The sequence below is a fragment of the Dendrobates tinctorius genome, unplaced genomic scaffold (genome assembly GCF_039654945.1).
Source record: "Dendrobates tinctorius isolate UK_male_01 unplaced genomic scaffold, ASM3965494v1 ptg000103l, whole genome shotgun sequence".
Classification (NCBI taxonomy): Eukaryota; Metazoa; Chordata; class Amphibia; order Anura; family Dendrobatidae; genus Dendrobates; species Dendrobates tinctorius.
In genome coordinates this window covers 10631525-10646037 of record NW_027361771.1, presented here as the reverse complement: position 1 = coordinate 10646037, position 14513 = coordinate 10631525, and the positions used below count along the sequence as shown (strand labels likewise).

Sequence of the window (14513 nt, the reverse complement as noted above, 5' to 3'; positions counted from 1 at the left end):
TTATTGCATAGCAATGAAAGAACAGCAATACAATGACAAAACAATACTGTATGATTCCCATGACAGGCGTTACTTGCAGAGTAATTACACAAAGCAGTCTAAAGACATGCCCCCATAGCACTAAATAACAATGCCCATATCTCTGGAACTGACAGATTTTAAAAAACTTAAGGAGTAAAAATTGGCTTTTTTTATCCTGGTGAAAGGTCGTCTCTATGTAACACTGATCCTTATGGACCATCTGATCAATAGCACTGTCCTATTTTTTTAATGGATTCCCATGATCTTTTGATCCCACTGTGCTTTTAGTTTGGTAATGAACAAGTATTGAGATTATGATTTGCAATATGAGTTTTGACCCATTTTGTTATTGTAAGGATGTAACAGACCTTCCTTTATCAGTGGGTGTATAACTTTAGTAACTGAATATACTATATAGGAATACAAATTAGTAAGAAGCTTCATAGTCTTTTTAACGCCACAATATATTGATGCTAAACATCATTATTAAATTGAAAATATTATTTCTGACCCAGAGATTTTGATGGGTTTCCAGAGACCTGTTTTGTTCTTCAGCTAAAATCTTTGAGTATATTATATAGAGACATGTCCAAAAGTGTTGGCACCCTTGAAATTGTTCCAGAAAAAGAAGTATTTCTCCCAGGAAATTATTGCAATTGCACATTTTATTATACATATGTTAATTACCTTTATGTGTATTTAAGCACACAAAAAAACAAAGAAAAAAAGGTCAATTAGACATAACGTCACACAAAACCCCCAAAATGGGCTGGACAAAATTGTTGACATCCTCAACTTAATATTTAACTTCACAGCCTTTGGAATAAATAACTGCAATCAATTGCTTACTATTACCATCAACAAGCTTTCACCTCTCAACTGGGATTTTGGATCACTCTTTTGCAAACTGCTCCAGGTCTCTCATGCTTGGATGCCTTCTCCCAACAGCAATTTTAAGATCTCTCCACAGGTGATCAATAGGATTTAGATCTGGATTAGTGATGAGCGAGTCTACTCGTTACTCGAGATTTCCCGAGCATGCTCGGGTGGTCTCCGAGTATTTTGGGTGTTCTCGGAGATTTAGTTTGTGACGCTGTAGCTGCATGATTTGCGGCTGCTAGCCAGCCTGAATATATGTGGGGATTGCCTGTTTGTTAGGAAATTTGTACATTTATTCAGGCTTTCTTTTCCCAAGTCTACTGCAGGTCTGTCTTGTTTGTCTATTTATGCCTCAGCACTTTATATCTATTTGGTCTACCTAGTGTAATGTTGTGAGTCAAAACCATTTTCTTTATTTACACGTTTATTTTACATTATTGAATGTCACTTTACCTATATTTAAATGCTATTTATATGCTATGGAATTTCAGCACTTTGCCCTTTATGCTAAACCTTATTTATAAGCATTCATAAGCATTTAGGATTAATTTTGACTAATTTTTAGTTTGACTTTACTACTATTATTTACATATACCAGTATTCGATCTTAGATTTTACCTAGGCGTGTTTGTAGACCATTCTTATTACTTCCCTGCTTAGGCGTGGCACTTAGGTGTCGCTTTCTTTTGTTTTTTCATTTTGTTTTGTCTTCATTGAGGTTTTATTGTATTCTGTGATAAAATTCTGTCATAAAAGTTGTTATATGTTTTACATAGCTCTGGTGTCCATTTTCTCTTTGTTTTTTGTCACGATCCCACCGCTGCCACCAATATGTCACAGACCTGCCGCTGACACCGGTATGTCACGGACGGAAGGATGTGATGCACTGCCGACACACGGCTATCACAGGCACAAGGGGCTTATCTTAGTTATCCCACTGCTGACACCATGTGATAAAAAAAACAGCAAGCTAGTCTTGCCTTAACAATTTATCACCGGGGGGGTTATTTTGGTTGTCCCACCACTGCCCACAATACTTCACTTTGGAACTCGCAGCTCTCCGGCACCCCCTTACCCTCAGGTCAATCAGGGAACTACATCTGTGATAATTGGTCACCGGCCGGCTGCTTCAATGAGGTCTGGCCACCCTGCACGCTGCAGTGAGGGAATTATAAATTGCTCTGGCCGCAGCCACCCAGTTAGCTTATAAAATCCCTTCCATCACTCTCAGCAGTACCCAGGGTCCAGATCACACTTTGCCGCCACCAGCTCCAGAGTTTCTCTGATTAAGTTATGAACTTAATAAAGGGGTTCAAAGCCAACCGAATTCAGTAGCAATTATCTTAAAGGCATGTGTTCATTTTTAGAGCATGAAGACAGACTAATAGTTATAATTTATTCCCCAAAAGGGGGGCAGTGATTACACAGATAAAAGATGTTACAAAGTTGAGACATTAGGTATGTACAATGCAAATAAAAAATAAATGGGATTAACTTAGAAAATCAACATTTACAGTTGCATAATGGTCTTTAGGCTAACCATGTGGGGAGGTGGGGCCACACGTCGTCCTGCATCTGGGGTCCTTTTGGCATCAAACCTCCAGCTCAAATGACCAATTTTAGGGAGGGATTACCTTATAGCTTTGGGTTTGTGACATTACGAATGGGGCTGTCTGGGGATGTTCCTCCCCCTGTTCTAGGAGTTACAATTCTGACTACAAAACTTATAATGACTATATCTTCTCAGAGGGTACCTCGTATAAACACGCACATGGTATCATTTTCTTCAGCATGTCACAGACAATAATTAAAGACCAAACATGCAGTAATTATGTCCCACCGTTTAGGAGAAATTCTCAGTTTCTGTGGATGATGGAAACGTGAAAATTATGGGCCAGAACGTGGGTTTCGTGCCCTACGCAGAAATGTAATTTTTGTGTTTTTATCATAAACGCGCCGCTTTTTATGACCGAATGATAAGATCATTATTTTCTATGAGAGTAGCTGAGCACATGGTTCAGAGACAAAGAGACCCCCCGCCGTGAGGCAGGAAGGCGCTCACACTGGGGATTCAGGTTAGACTGGTTTTGTGTGTGAGCCGAGGGGGGAGGAAAGGGGGTTGCAGCTGCATGACAGGCAGGGTCTCATATGTATTGTAATAATGGGAGATTCTGGAATGTTCCAATGAAGCCATAGAATCGCAGAGTTGGAAGGGACCTCCTGGGCTATCTGGTCCAACCCCCTGCTCAAAGCAGGATTCGCTAAATCATCCCAGTCAAATGTCTGTCCAGCCTCTGTTTGAAGACATCCATTGAAGGAGAACTTACCAATTCTTGTGGCAGCTTGTTCCACTCATTGATCACTCTAACTGTCAAAAAGTGTTTTCTAATATCTAATCTGTGTCTCCTCCCATTCAGTTTCATCCCATTGCTTCTAGTCTTTCCTTGTGCAAATGAGAATAAAGTTGATCCTTCTACAATGTGACAGCCCTTTAGATATTTGTAGACAGCTATTAAGTCTCCTCTCAGTCTTCTCTTTTGCAAACTAAACATTCCCAAATCCTGCAACCTTTCCTCATAAGACAGGAAGGCGCTCACACTGGGGATTCAGGTTAGACTGGTTTTGTGTGTGAGCCGAGGGGGGAGGAAAGGGGGTTGCAGCTGCATGACAGGCAGGGTCTCATATGTATTGTAATAATGGGAGATTCTGGAATGTTCCAATGAAGCCATATTTTACTTATCATTACAGTTTTCTTTTTGATTATGTTGCACACCATGGACAAAGGAACATCAAAATCTCTTGAGATGGACTTGTAACCTTAAGATTGTTGATATTTTTCAACAATTTTAGTTCTCAAGTCCTCAGACAATTCTATTCTCTTCTCTTTCTGCTCTCCATGCTTAGTGTGGCACAGACAAACACAGTGTCAGTAAAGACTGAGTCAACTTCTCAAAATTTTAGCTGGTTTCAGGTGTGATTTTCATATTGCCCATACCTGTTACTTGGCACAGGCGAGTTTGAACGAGCATCACATGCTTGAAACAAAGTTGTTTACCCACAATTTTGGGAAAATGGCAACAATTTTGTCTGGCCCATGTTTGGAGTTTTGTGTGAAATTATATCCAATTTGCCTTCTTTACTCAGTTTTTATATGTTGTTCCAATACACAAAAAGTAAATAAACATGTGGATAACAAAGCATGAGTTATTGGAATAATTTTCTGGGAGAAGTACTTATTTTTTGGAGCAATTTGAAAGGTGCTAACTAGAGTTGAGCGACTATTTCAGATGAAACTAGTCCGACTAGGGCAAAAAAAGTCGGAGTTTCGTCCGAAACACGACCCCAATGCAAGTCAGTGGGGAATAAAAGTCGGCATTGAGTGGATGAATGTAATCCGCTCAATGCCGACTTTTATTTCCCATTGACTAGCTTTGGGGTCGGGTTTCGGACGAAACTACGACTTTTTTTGCCCTAGTCGGACCAGTTTCATCTGAAACAAATTTTGTTCCATGAAACCCGATCCGACCAAAGTCGCTCAACTCTAATTCTAACCCTTTCAACCATGACCGTGACTCATAGCACTGCACTACACTGTCTCTGATTCAGGGGAAGAAACCTGATATTTGCAGTTTGTACAGTTGCACAGGTAGCAAGTAGAAAAAAAAAGGGTCCCACTCTGATTTAAAAGCAGCCCTTTGTTATATATTGGACTTAAAGAAGCACTCCTCCTCCCATCAAAATTCTTATCCACTTAATATATTGGAATCATCACATTATACAGCACTGTGTACTTACAATTGCCCATATTACTCTTCTGCCCAGTTCATTCTCTTTGTTTCTATTACGTCTATGACATCACATCATTAAAATCTGACTAGCTGAATCCTTCTAAGTTCTATGTAGAAATAGGAGGTCAATTTTCCCTGTATTAATCACAAGACACAGCAAAAGTCTTTGGCGGGGTGGGGGGTGGAGGGCAAGCAGCTGGGTCAGGAGTTGAAGAGGGGAATGATAAATGCAGGGAAAAGACTTCCTGTTTCTACACAGAACAGGGCAAAGAGAAGAATTAGCTAGGTAGAAAGGCAAAATGAGAAATTGTAAGTTCACAGTATTATATAATATGATGATTGCAATATATTAAGAAGGATAAAAACTTTGATGGGAGGAGGAGTGCTTCTTTAATACAAAGGATTGGGCTAATATATTTCATGGATGACAATTAACAATCAATTACTAGAGTTGTGGTGAAGGACATTCAAGGGCAAGGGCTTTATATTAAGTTCTTTTGAAGAGATGCCCTACTTTCTGTGTCCACCTCTGCCTTCATAAACCTGCAATCTGTAGGTGGCACCTCACAATCAATATAACAACCACAGTTTAAAAAAAGTAAACTAATAAAATGCAATAATTTCACATACTGGGTACTCTATTTTTTTGTATAAATAATTATTAATATTGCCTTTTTGCATCTACGCCATTCTCATGCTACTCATATTGTACAGTCATGAAAACACATTGTTGATAAATACTTGATGACTTGCAAATCATGTCATATTTTATGATTCTTCAAGTATATAATCACTTCTTTCACAAATGAAGAAATAATATAAACAATAAGTGTGGCACTAGATGGCATCAGAGACTTCGCTCAAGGCGTAGTACTAGTCTGCTTAGCTTTATGTTGTATATATAACATTAATGTTTACAGACGTCTACCTTTAACATTTCTAACAATGCAGACAGGTATAAGGAGCAATAAAAATAAAAAGTTAAATGGAAGAATATATATTTATATTACTTTCTGTGTAAAACTGCGAAAAATAAAATGTTTGCAAAAAAATAACAAAAATAAGTTTGCTGTAGAATCCTAAGCATTTTTCTATAAGTTACATACACTCACTGGCCACTTTATTAGGTACACCATGCTAGTAAGGGGTTGGACCCCCTTTTGCCTTCAGAACTGCCTCAATTCTTCGTGGCAGAGATTCAACAAGGTGCTGGAAGCATTCCTCAGAGATTTTGGACCATATTGACATGATGGCATCACACAGTTGGCGCAGATTTGTCGGCTGCACATCCCTGATGCGAATCTCCCGTTCCACCACATCCCAAAGATGCTCTATTGGATTGAGATCTGGTGAGTGAGGAGGCCATTTGAGTACAGTAAACTCATTGTCATGTTCAAGAAACCAATCTGAGATGATTCGAGCTTTATGACATGGCGCATTATCCTGCTGAAAGTAGCCATCAGATGTTGGGTACATTGTGGTCATAAAGGGATGGACATGGTCAGCAACAATACTCAGGTAGGCTGTGGCGTTGCAACGATGCTCAATTGGTACCAAGGGGCCCAAAGAGTGCCCAGAAAAAATTCCCCACACCATGACACCACCACCACCAGCCTGAACCGTTGATACAAGGCAGGATGGATCCATGCTTTCATGTTGTTTACGCCAAATTCTGACCCTACCATCCGAATGTCGCAGCAGAAATCGAGACTCATCAGACCAGGCAACGTTTTTCCAATCTTCTACTGTCCAATTTCGATGAGCTTGTGCAAATTGTAGCCTCAGTTTCCTGTTCTTAGCTGAGAGGAGTGGTACCCAGTGTGGTCTTCTGCTGCTGTAGCCCATCTGCCTCAAAGTTCGACGCACTGTGCGTTCAGAGATGCTCTTCTGCCTACCTTGGTTGTAACGGGTGGCAATTTGAGTCACTGTTGCCTTTCTATCAGCTCGAACCAGTCTGCCCATTCTCCTTTGACCTCTGGCATCAACATGGCATTTCCGGCCACAGAACTGCCGCTCACTGGATTTTTTTTCTTTTTCGGACCATTCTCTGTAAACCCTAGAGATGGTTGTGCGTGAAAATCCCAGTAGATCAGCAGTTTCTGAAATTCTCAGACCAGCCCTTCTGGCACCAACAATCATGCCACGTTCAAAGGCACTCAAATCACCTTTCTTCCCCATACTGATGCTCGGTTTGAACTGCAGGAGATTGTCTTGACCATGTCTACATGCCTAAATGCACTGAGTTGCCGCCATGTGATTGGCTGATTAGAAATTAAGTCTTAACACACAGTTGGACAGGTGTACCTAATAAAGTGGCCAGTGAGTGTATTTCTGGACTTAAAGGGGTTGTCCACTACTGGACAAATCCTTCTCGGATGCTAATGTGGCCCCAATCAAATAAAAAAGGGCATACTTATATCTTGGACCAGCGCCGTTCCAGTGATATTTGAGCTGTGTCTCACTTTCGTCATACTGTACTGTTCGATTTGATGGAACTGTGAAATCGGCAGCTGAAGTGCTCTAGTACTCACGGGACATAACAACGTCATATTAATGCTGGGAGAGACAGCTCATCATAGTTGGAATGGCAACCGTCCAGGCAGTCAGTATGCACTTTTTTATTTTATTGGGGCCTCTTTACTATTTAATACGAGGTTGTCCAATACAGTAGTGGACAAGCCCTTTCAGGGTGGTAATCAAATGTACACATTCCTCTTCTGAAAAATAAGAACTTCACAGTGCCAATAGACCTTCTTGTTCCGTAGCTTGGTGGAGCTTTTCCCATCATAGCTTGCCCATTTGGTTGAACACCTCTCCTTTCTAGTTTGCTAACAGGAAGCTGTTATAATTGTCTGCCAGGTTAAAGGTACAGGGAGTTCTTGTCTGATTATTATTACTTTTTTTATATAAGTCTGCCAGCTCACATTTCACTTGCCACTGCCTTCTTCCATGCACAACTGTGATCACATCACTCTTATGTGGCAGAGATGGCGTGATTGATTCAGTGCAGATGCTGCTGTGATCACAGGACTATAGAAGCCATGCAGTTCCTTTTACAGACGCAGCATGTATAGGTACGATATTTTAGCTAATTTAAATATCTGTATCTCCATATATATGCCTCGCTCCCTCATATGGACAAAAGACTGCAGTAATTTAATTCTCCTCTTACTGTGCCCCAAACTGAAGGAATTGAGTATACAGCCTGCGATGAAGATAATGAACAGCATAGGACACCCATTTTATTCTCTAGATTAAAAACTCAACTGTATTCACCAAAGTCTCCTTAGTATTCTTAATGATCACCATAGTTCCTGTAATTTTTAATTGTCTGCCATGATTTGTTGCTCTAAATTTTGACTACACAGCATGAGAAAAATGTGAAATTCATACCTGAAAAATTGCTATCCAAGCATAACCAATATTATCAAAATTGATAGCACCTTTAAAAGGGTTATGTTCCCCAGCAGAACAGTTTGTATAATACTGATTCCAGTTGACACAAGAAGTATTGCTGGTGTTATTATAAAAGTTAAAGTCCAGTGTACACTCCAGCCCTTCTTCTCTGCGTATAGGGACACTGCGACAATACCGCATGCCATTCTCTTTGGCTTGGGAGCAGATGAAAGGATTCTCATCCTCATTCTCCGTCTGATAGTACCGTTCTAACTCCAGGGAGACAGGACTGTAAAAAAATGGAAAAAATAGAGATGTACTTAAAGAAGTATAGGGCATAGATGTCATGTCGTGGGGCTGTCCTATGAGAAGAGAATGGCATAAATACTTAAATACATGTATATTTCCAAAGGACCACTCAGTTATGAGAAAAAATGGCAGAAAATGAAATTATAAGACTTTTCTCAAATATACACTACATACACAAAACTATTGGAACACCTATGCAGTACAGGAGCTTTGATGACATCCCCATTCTAGATCCATCGGCATTAAGGCTATGTGCACACATTGCAGTTTCACCTGCGGGTTTTTCCCCGCGGAACCGCAGGTAAAGTGACCTGCGGTTTTGCTGCGGTTTGGCCTGCGGTTTTGCCCTGCGGTTTCACACCTCTACTATGTTAAAGGTGTGAAACCGCAGCGGAATCCGCAGAAACAATTGACATGCTGCGGTTTATAAACCGCAGCAAAACCGCGCGGAAAAAACCGCAGCGTGAGCACTGTGGTTTTGAAAACTCATAGGGTTACATGGTACTGTACCATGTCTGCGGAATTGCTGCGGTTCCGCAGGGCCAAAACCGCAGCGGAACCGCAGCAAAAACCGCAGCGTGTGCACACAGCCTAATACCGATTTGGTCCTCACTTTACAGCTGAAACACCTGTCACTCTACTGGGAAGGCTTTCTATAAGATTTTGGAGCATGTCTGTGGGAATTTTTATCCATTCATATAGAAGTGAATTTGTGAGGGCAGATACTGATGTTGGACTAGAGGGCCTGGCTCACGCTGTTGTAATTCATTCCAAACGGCTGAGGTCAGGGCTCGGTACGGGTCAGTCACGTTGCCTCCAAGGACCTTGCTTTGTGCATTGGGACGCAGTCATGTTGGAACAGAAAGGGCCTCTGCCAAACTGTTCGCACAAATTTGGCAACATACAATTGTCAAAAATGTGTTGAGTTCTGAAGCATCAGAATTTCCCTTCAATGGAACTAAGAGGCCTAGGTGAACCCCTGAAAAATACCCTGTGGCGTTATCACTCCTCCACCAAACTTTACAGTAGACATAATGCAGTCAGGCAGGTAATGTTCCTCTGGCGTTTGCCTAAATCAGACTTGACTATCAGCTTGATTCCTCACGCCACAGGACAGGTTTCCACTGCTTCAGAGTCCAAGACCCTTATTCCAGCGATGTGGCACTTACTGAGCTGCATGTTGTCATTTTGATGCAATTACAGTTTTTTCTTGTGGTTATTAGTGAATCATGTTTATTTAGAATAATGGATAAAAGTTTAACATATACTCCTTGCTACACTAATGTTCAGAAGGCAATGGCTGTTTTAAGATTAGGAAGAAGTGAGACTATATATACCAGACAGGTGAAATAGTAAGACTGATGTTCCTAGTGAGATTCAAGAACAGAATGTCCTGAAAAAAATGATGGAAAATGAAAAAAAAACTGCTTCATATTTTTTTAAATTGGAGTAATAATAATATCTTTTTATAACATTTTATCTTTTCTTTGACTTTTCATAAGCACATTTTCTACTTACAGACTGAAGTTTTCAGGGAGGAAGCAGCGGTTTCTAAGCAGACCAGCCCAAAGCTGTACTCCAACGATGCCAAATATGAAGAATACAAAGAAGCAAAGTAAAAGGACGTTTCCTAACATTGGAAGGGTATCCAGCAGCAATGTAACGAGAATCCGCATACCTGCAAAAATGAAGTAAAATGGCATTGGTTTGTGAGAGCCTGGCCAACCGGCACTTCTTCTGTTCATATATAAGACAACATCCTAACTACTGCCAATCGGATGGTTATTGGTTAGCCTTTAATAACATATGATTGCCTTCACATACTGGCTTTATTTCTGAACTCCCATGGAAGTGAATGCGGAGAGAGATCCATGGCTGTCCAGTAGTGTTGAACAAAACGAGTTTCAGGATATTGGCTCAGTGGCCACGTCGGTATCCTGTGGCAGCTGGACCAGAGCTCTGCAATCTTTCTGCCATGTAGTCGTGACATCTTGGGAGCCTGCTAATCAGAAGAGATGCCCACGATGCAATTAGAGAAGTTCACAATGCTCTGGTTCTGCTAGACCATGGCCTTGCAAAATGATAACCTTGAACTAAATTCTAACTAGTGCCGGTCACAGTCTATAATTATTAGCTCTTCTGGACGATGACTACACCAGGGATCAGCCTGGTTTTATGCAAATTAATAAATGATGAAAAAAATATTGAAATTCAATAAATTAACTGTTAGTATGAATTAAGCTACATGTAACATCGTATCGACCAAAATTGAAGCTTTAAGGAGTCGTCCAAAGTTTTTTGTTTTTAAAGAATAGACTAACAAAGACTAAAATATAAATAATATATTATTAAAATAACAATAAAAAGCTATATTCACCAATGTAAAGAGGTTATTAATTGACACCCACTACTTATAGGAGTTGTCCCACGAACAAAGTACAGTTTAATCACTAGCTCTTTGAATAATAATAAGATCCACAATTAAATGCGATTAAATAAAATGCCAATGCTGGAATGACAGGCATTGAATAAGTGAAAAATGGTTATTTTATTATTTATTTTTAATTTATTTCCTGCCATTTTTTTTTAATGTTTTCAGTACGCAGTTAGCGCTTAATCTCCACCCAGTGGTGGCCACTAGTAACAAGAACAAAAAGCAAGGAAATTTAACTATATATATATATATGTATATATGTATATATATATATATATATATATATAGTACATTGTATTGTTTAGTGTTTCCTTTATTTTTTTGAGCAGTATATATATATATATATATATATATATCTATAATATAACGAGCTAAGCAGGAGATCGCCAGCACACGCACCCCCCAGAAGATCGCCGGCACACGCACCCCCCAGGAGATCGCCGGCACAACACCTTACCGATTCGTGTGTGGCCGGGGGGTCTTGCATCTTGCTGTGATGACAGGAGAGGGCGGGTTGTGGCGCCGGAAGTGGCGCATGCGCAGTCCACGCTTTCCGGTGCCATTTTGTGGAAGACACACTGTCTTCACACTGCAGTGTGTCTTCAAGAACATGGCGGCGGTAAGCGAGGACTGCGCAGGCGCCGAGTCCGGCATCACAACGCGCCCACTCCAGACATGAATCAGCGCCTGCGCAGTCCGCGCTTACCGCCGCCATTTTCTTGAAGACACACTGCAGTGTGTCTTCAAGAAAATGGCGGCGGTGAGCGCAGACTGCGCAGGCGCCGATTCCGTCGCTACAACACGCCCAGAACAGGACAGCACTGGACACAGGGAAGAAAGGTGAGTGTAAATGTTTTGTTTTTGTTTTTTAATGTGTGCATTTTATTAGGGGTGAGGGGGACCATTCATATCAGGATTGGGGGGTGAGGGGACCATGTATACCACGAAAGGGGGGTGAGGGGGACCATGCATACCACAAAAGGGGGGTGAGGGGACCATGCATACCAGGATAGGGGGGTGAGAGGACCATGCATACCAGGATTGGGGGGTGAGAGGACCATGTATAACAGGATAGGGGGGTGAGGGGACCATGCATACCAAGATGAGGGGTGATAGGTAGCATGCATACCAGGATAGGGGGGTGAGAGGACCATGCATACCAGGATTGGGGGGTGAGAGGACCATGTATACCAGGATTGGGGGGGTGAGGGGACCATGCATACCAGGATAAGGGTGTGAGGGGACCATACATTCCAGGATTGGGGGGTGTGGGGACCATGCATACTAGGATAGGGGGGTGAGGGGACCATGCATACCAGGATTGGGGGGTGAAGGGTCCATGCTTACCAGGATTGGGGGGTGAGAGGACCATGCATACCAGGATTTGGGGGTGAGGGCACCATGTATACCATGATAGGGATGAGGGGGTACCATGCATACCACGATAGGGATGAGGGGGTGCCATGCATACCAGGATTGAGGGGTGAGGGAACCATGAATACCAGTATATGGATAAGGGGGTGCCATGCATACCAGGATTGTGGGGTGAGGGTACCATACATACCAAGATAGGGATAAGGGGTGCAGCACATACCAGGATGGGAGACCATATACCAATAAAAATGCCCGCCACCCGGGCATAGAACGGGTTCATAGCTAGTATATGTATGTATGTATATATATATATATATATATATATATATATATATATATATATATACACACACATATATATATATATAATGATTAGTATAAAATATTGATCCTATTTAGTTGAAAATAAAAATTCGGGGCCATTCAAGGGTGAACATTTACTTTATATATTTTATAAACTAAAGTGTTAAATGCTTTAGTCAATCCAAATGTCACCACCATTTGCTGGACGCTTCCTCTACATTCCAAGTCAAGCACCGTAAGTGAAAGTGGCAGTAGAATGCGTTCCTTCAGACATACACAGCGGCTCCATGCGATCTGTTACTTTTTGATGAGGCTATTTATAATCTCTTATGCTGCCAGTTAGGACAATATTACAAATAAACTCACGGTGAAATCAACATTGAATAAATTATGAATGCCTTTGGGGAACGTATTGCACACTGGGGGATATGAAGTACTTTGTCATACATTCACAGAGTGGAACGCTGCTTCTGTAAATGTATGTCTATGCTGCTCCAATCTCGTTTATTTACTTTTTAAGGGAACTTACTTGGCACCCGGTTAATGGCTCGCAATGGACGTAAAACACGGACTGTGCGCACCGCTGAGAAGCTGACGTTCTGAAGGTCTAAAGAATATTCCAGCATCCTAAAGAAAAGAATAGAAGTCAAACAGGATATTCTCCACTTCTAATTGGTTAAAGGGACTCTGTCAGTAGATTTTGCTATGTAATCCAAAAGCATGATAATGCAGGAGTAGGGATCCTGATTACAATGATGTAGCACTGACAGGGCTGTGTTTTGCTGTTTTAGTACAATCAGTGCTTTATCAGCAGATTATCTCTACAGGGCAACTGACCTCGTGCACCCTAGTCCCGCCACACCCACAGCACTGATGAGCAGCTCTCTGTCACTATACTATGTACACAGAAAGCTGTGGAGTGGGCAGGTTATACACCGCTCAACAAATAAACTCTGCTAGATCTGTAGCAGAGAAAAGTGCGACTCTATCATAACTGTTGCACCTAATAAGCTAAATTTTACATAACTGGAATCAGAATCTCTGTCCCAACCTCTTGCTGTCAGATTACATAGCAAAAACATGCTGTCGGATTCCCTTTAAGAAGTCAAACAAGACAAAGAGTAAACATAAATGTCCTACTACCAACAACTCCAGAAAAGTATAGAAAATTGCTTATGCAAATTGCTTCTTCAGAGAGGAAGAGGACTTGAACTCTATAGCACCATCTGTTGGTAGTAGCAATCCTACAAGTCACAATCGACCTTTTAATTTGTTTTGCAATATGACTTAGGATAAAAGACAAATCAGATTCTCAATTTTCAGGCACGGTGTTTCAGGCTGTTGGCCATCATCAGTGCAAAGTATGAGATCTGACTTGGCTAGGTGAGAGGCACTGGAAGGAGGTCTAAAGGGTAATGTTCTAGGATCTCAATTATGCATAGATGAGACCATTGCAATTCCTGTATAACATGTGTCCAAACTTTTGCATCGGCCCATTTTCCTTTTTTGTTATTGTTCCCAATAAAAGTAATTTTGACCATGGACGCCTAAACTTTTACATGCCACTGTAGGTCCTGTGCACATCATATTTGTTTCCCCTTTTCCTTATCCCTACACCTGCCAACATGTGTCGGACAAATAGCTATGCTTGTTAACCTTTGTTAGCAAAAATCCATCTTAGCTCTAGTTGAAGGTGTTGTCTGTCTACGAATATTTCCACCTCTCAATCATCCTTTACATCATGTTGTTCCATGAAGGAAGCCAAGCATTTCAAGAAACGATTCACAGCTTCTCAGCTCTTAATGTAAAGAACACTTTGAAATGTTGACATTTTAGTGTCCTAAGTTGATAAGGCAAGTAAATAAAATTTAAATCACAGAATTATTCATGTGTGCTAATTCAACCGTCTTATAAATCTTTACGTATCAGCCCCCCTAACAATGACCTCCAAGACTCTTTACCCTACATTGTCACTTGATCTGTCCTCCTGTAGCTTTAATGCTGTCAGT

General features: G+C 41.1%; 1 protein-coding gene across 6 annotated transcripts in view; it reads right to left on the bottom strand.

Annotated features, from left to right (window-relative positions):
- CACNA1G (calcium voltage-gated channel subunit alpha1 G) overlaps positions 1-14513 on the bottom strand; it is a 341842-nt gene that overhangs the window by 301832 nt on the left and 25497 nt on the right. For all 6 annotated transcript variants that reach the window (XM_073588056.1, XM_073588061.1, XM_073588058.1 and 3 more), the window contains exons 3-5: positions 13034-13131; positions 9912-10071; positions 8082-8373 (exon numbers count right to left, since the gene is read on the bottom strand). In XM_073588056.1, the coding sequence (XP_073444157.1) occupies positions 8082-8373; positions 9912-10071; positions 13034-13131 (550 nt within the window). The remainder of the gene's footprint in view (positions 1-8081; positions 8374-9911; positions 10072-13033; positions 13132-14513) is intronic.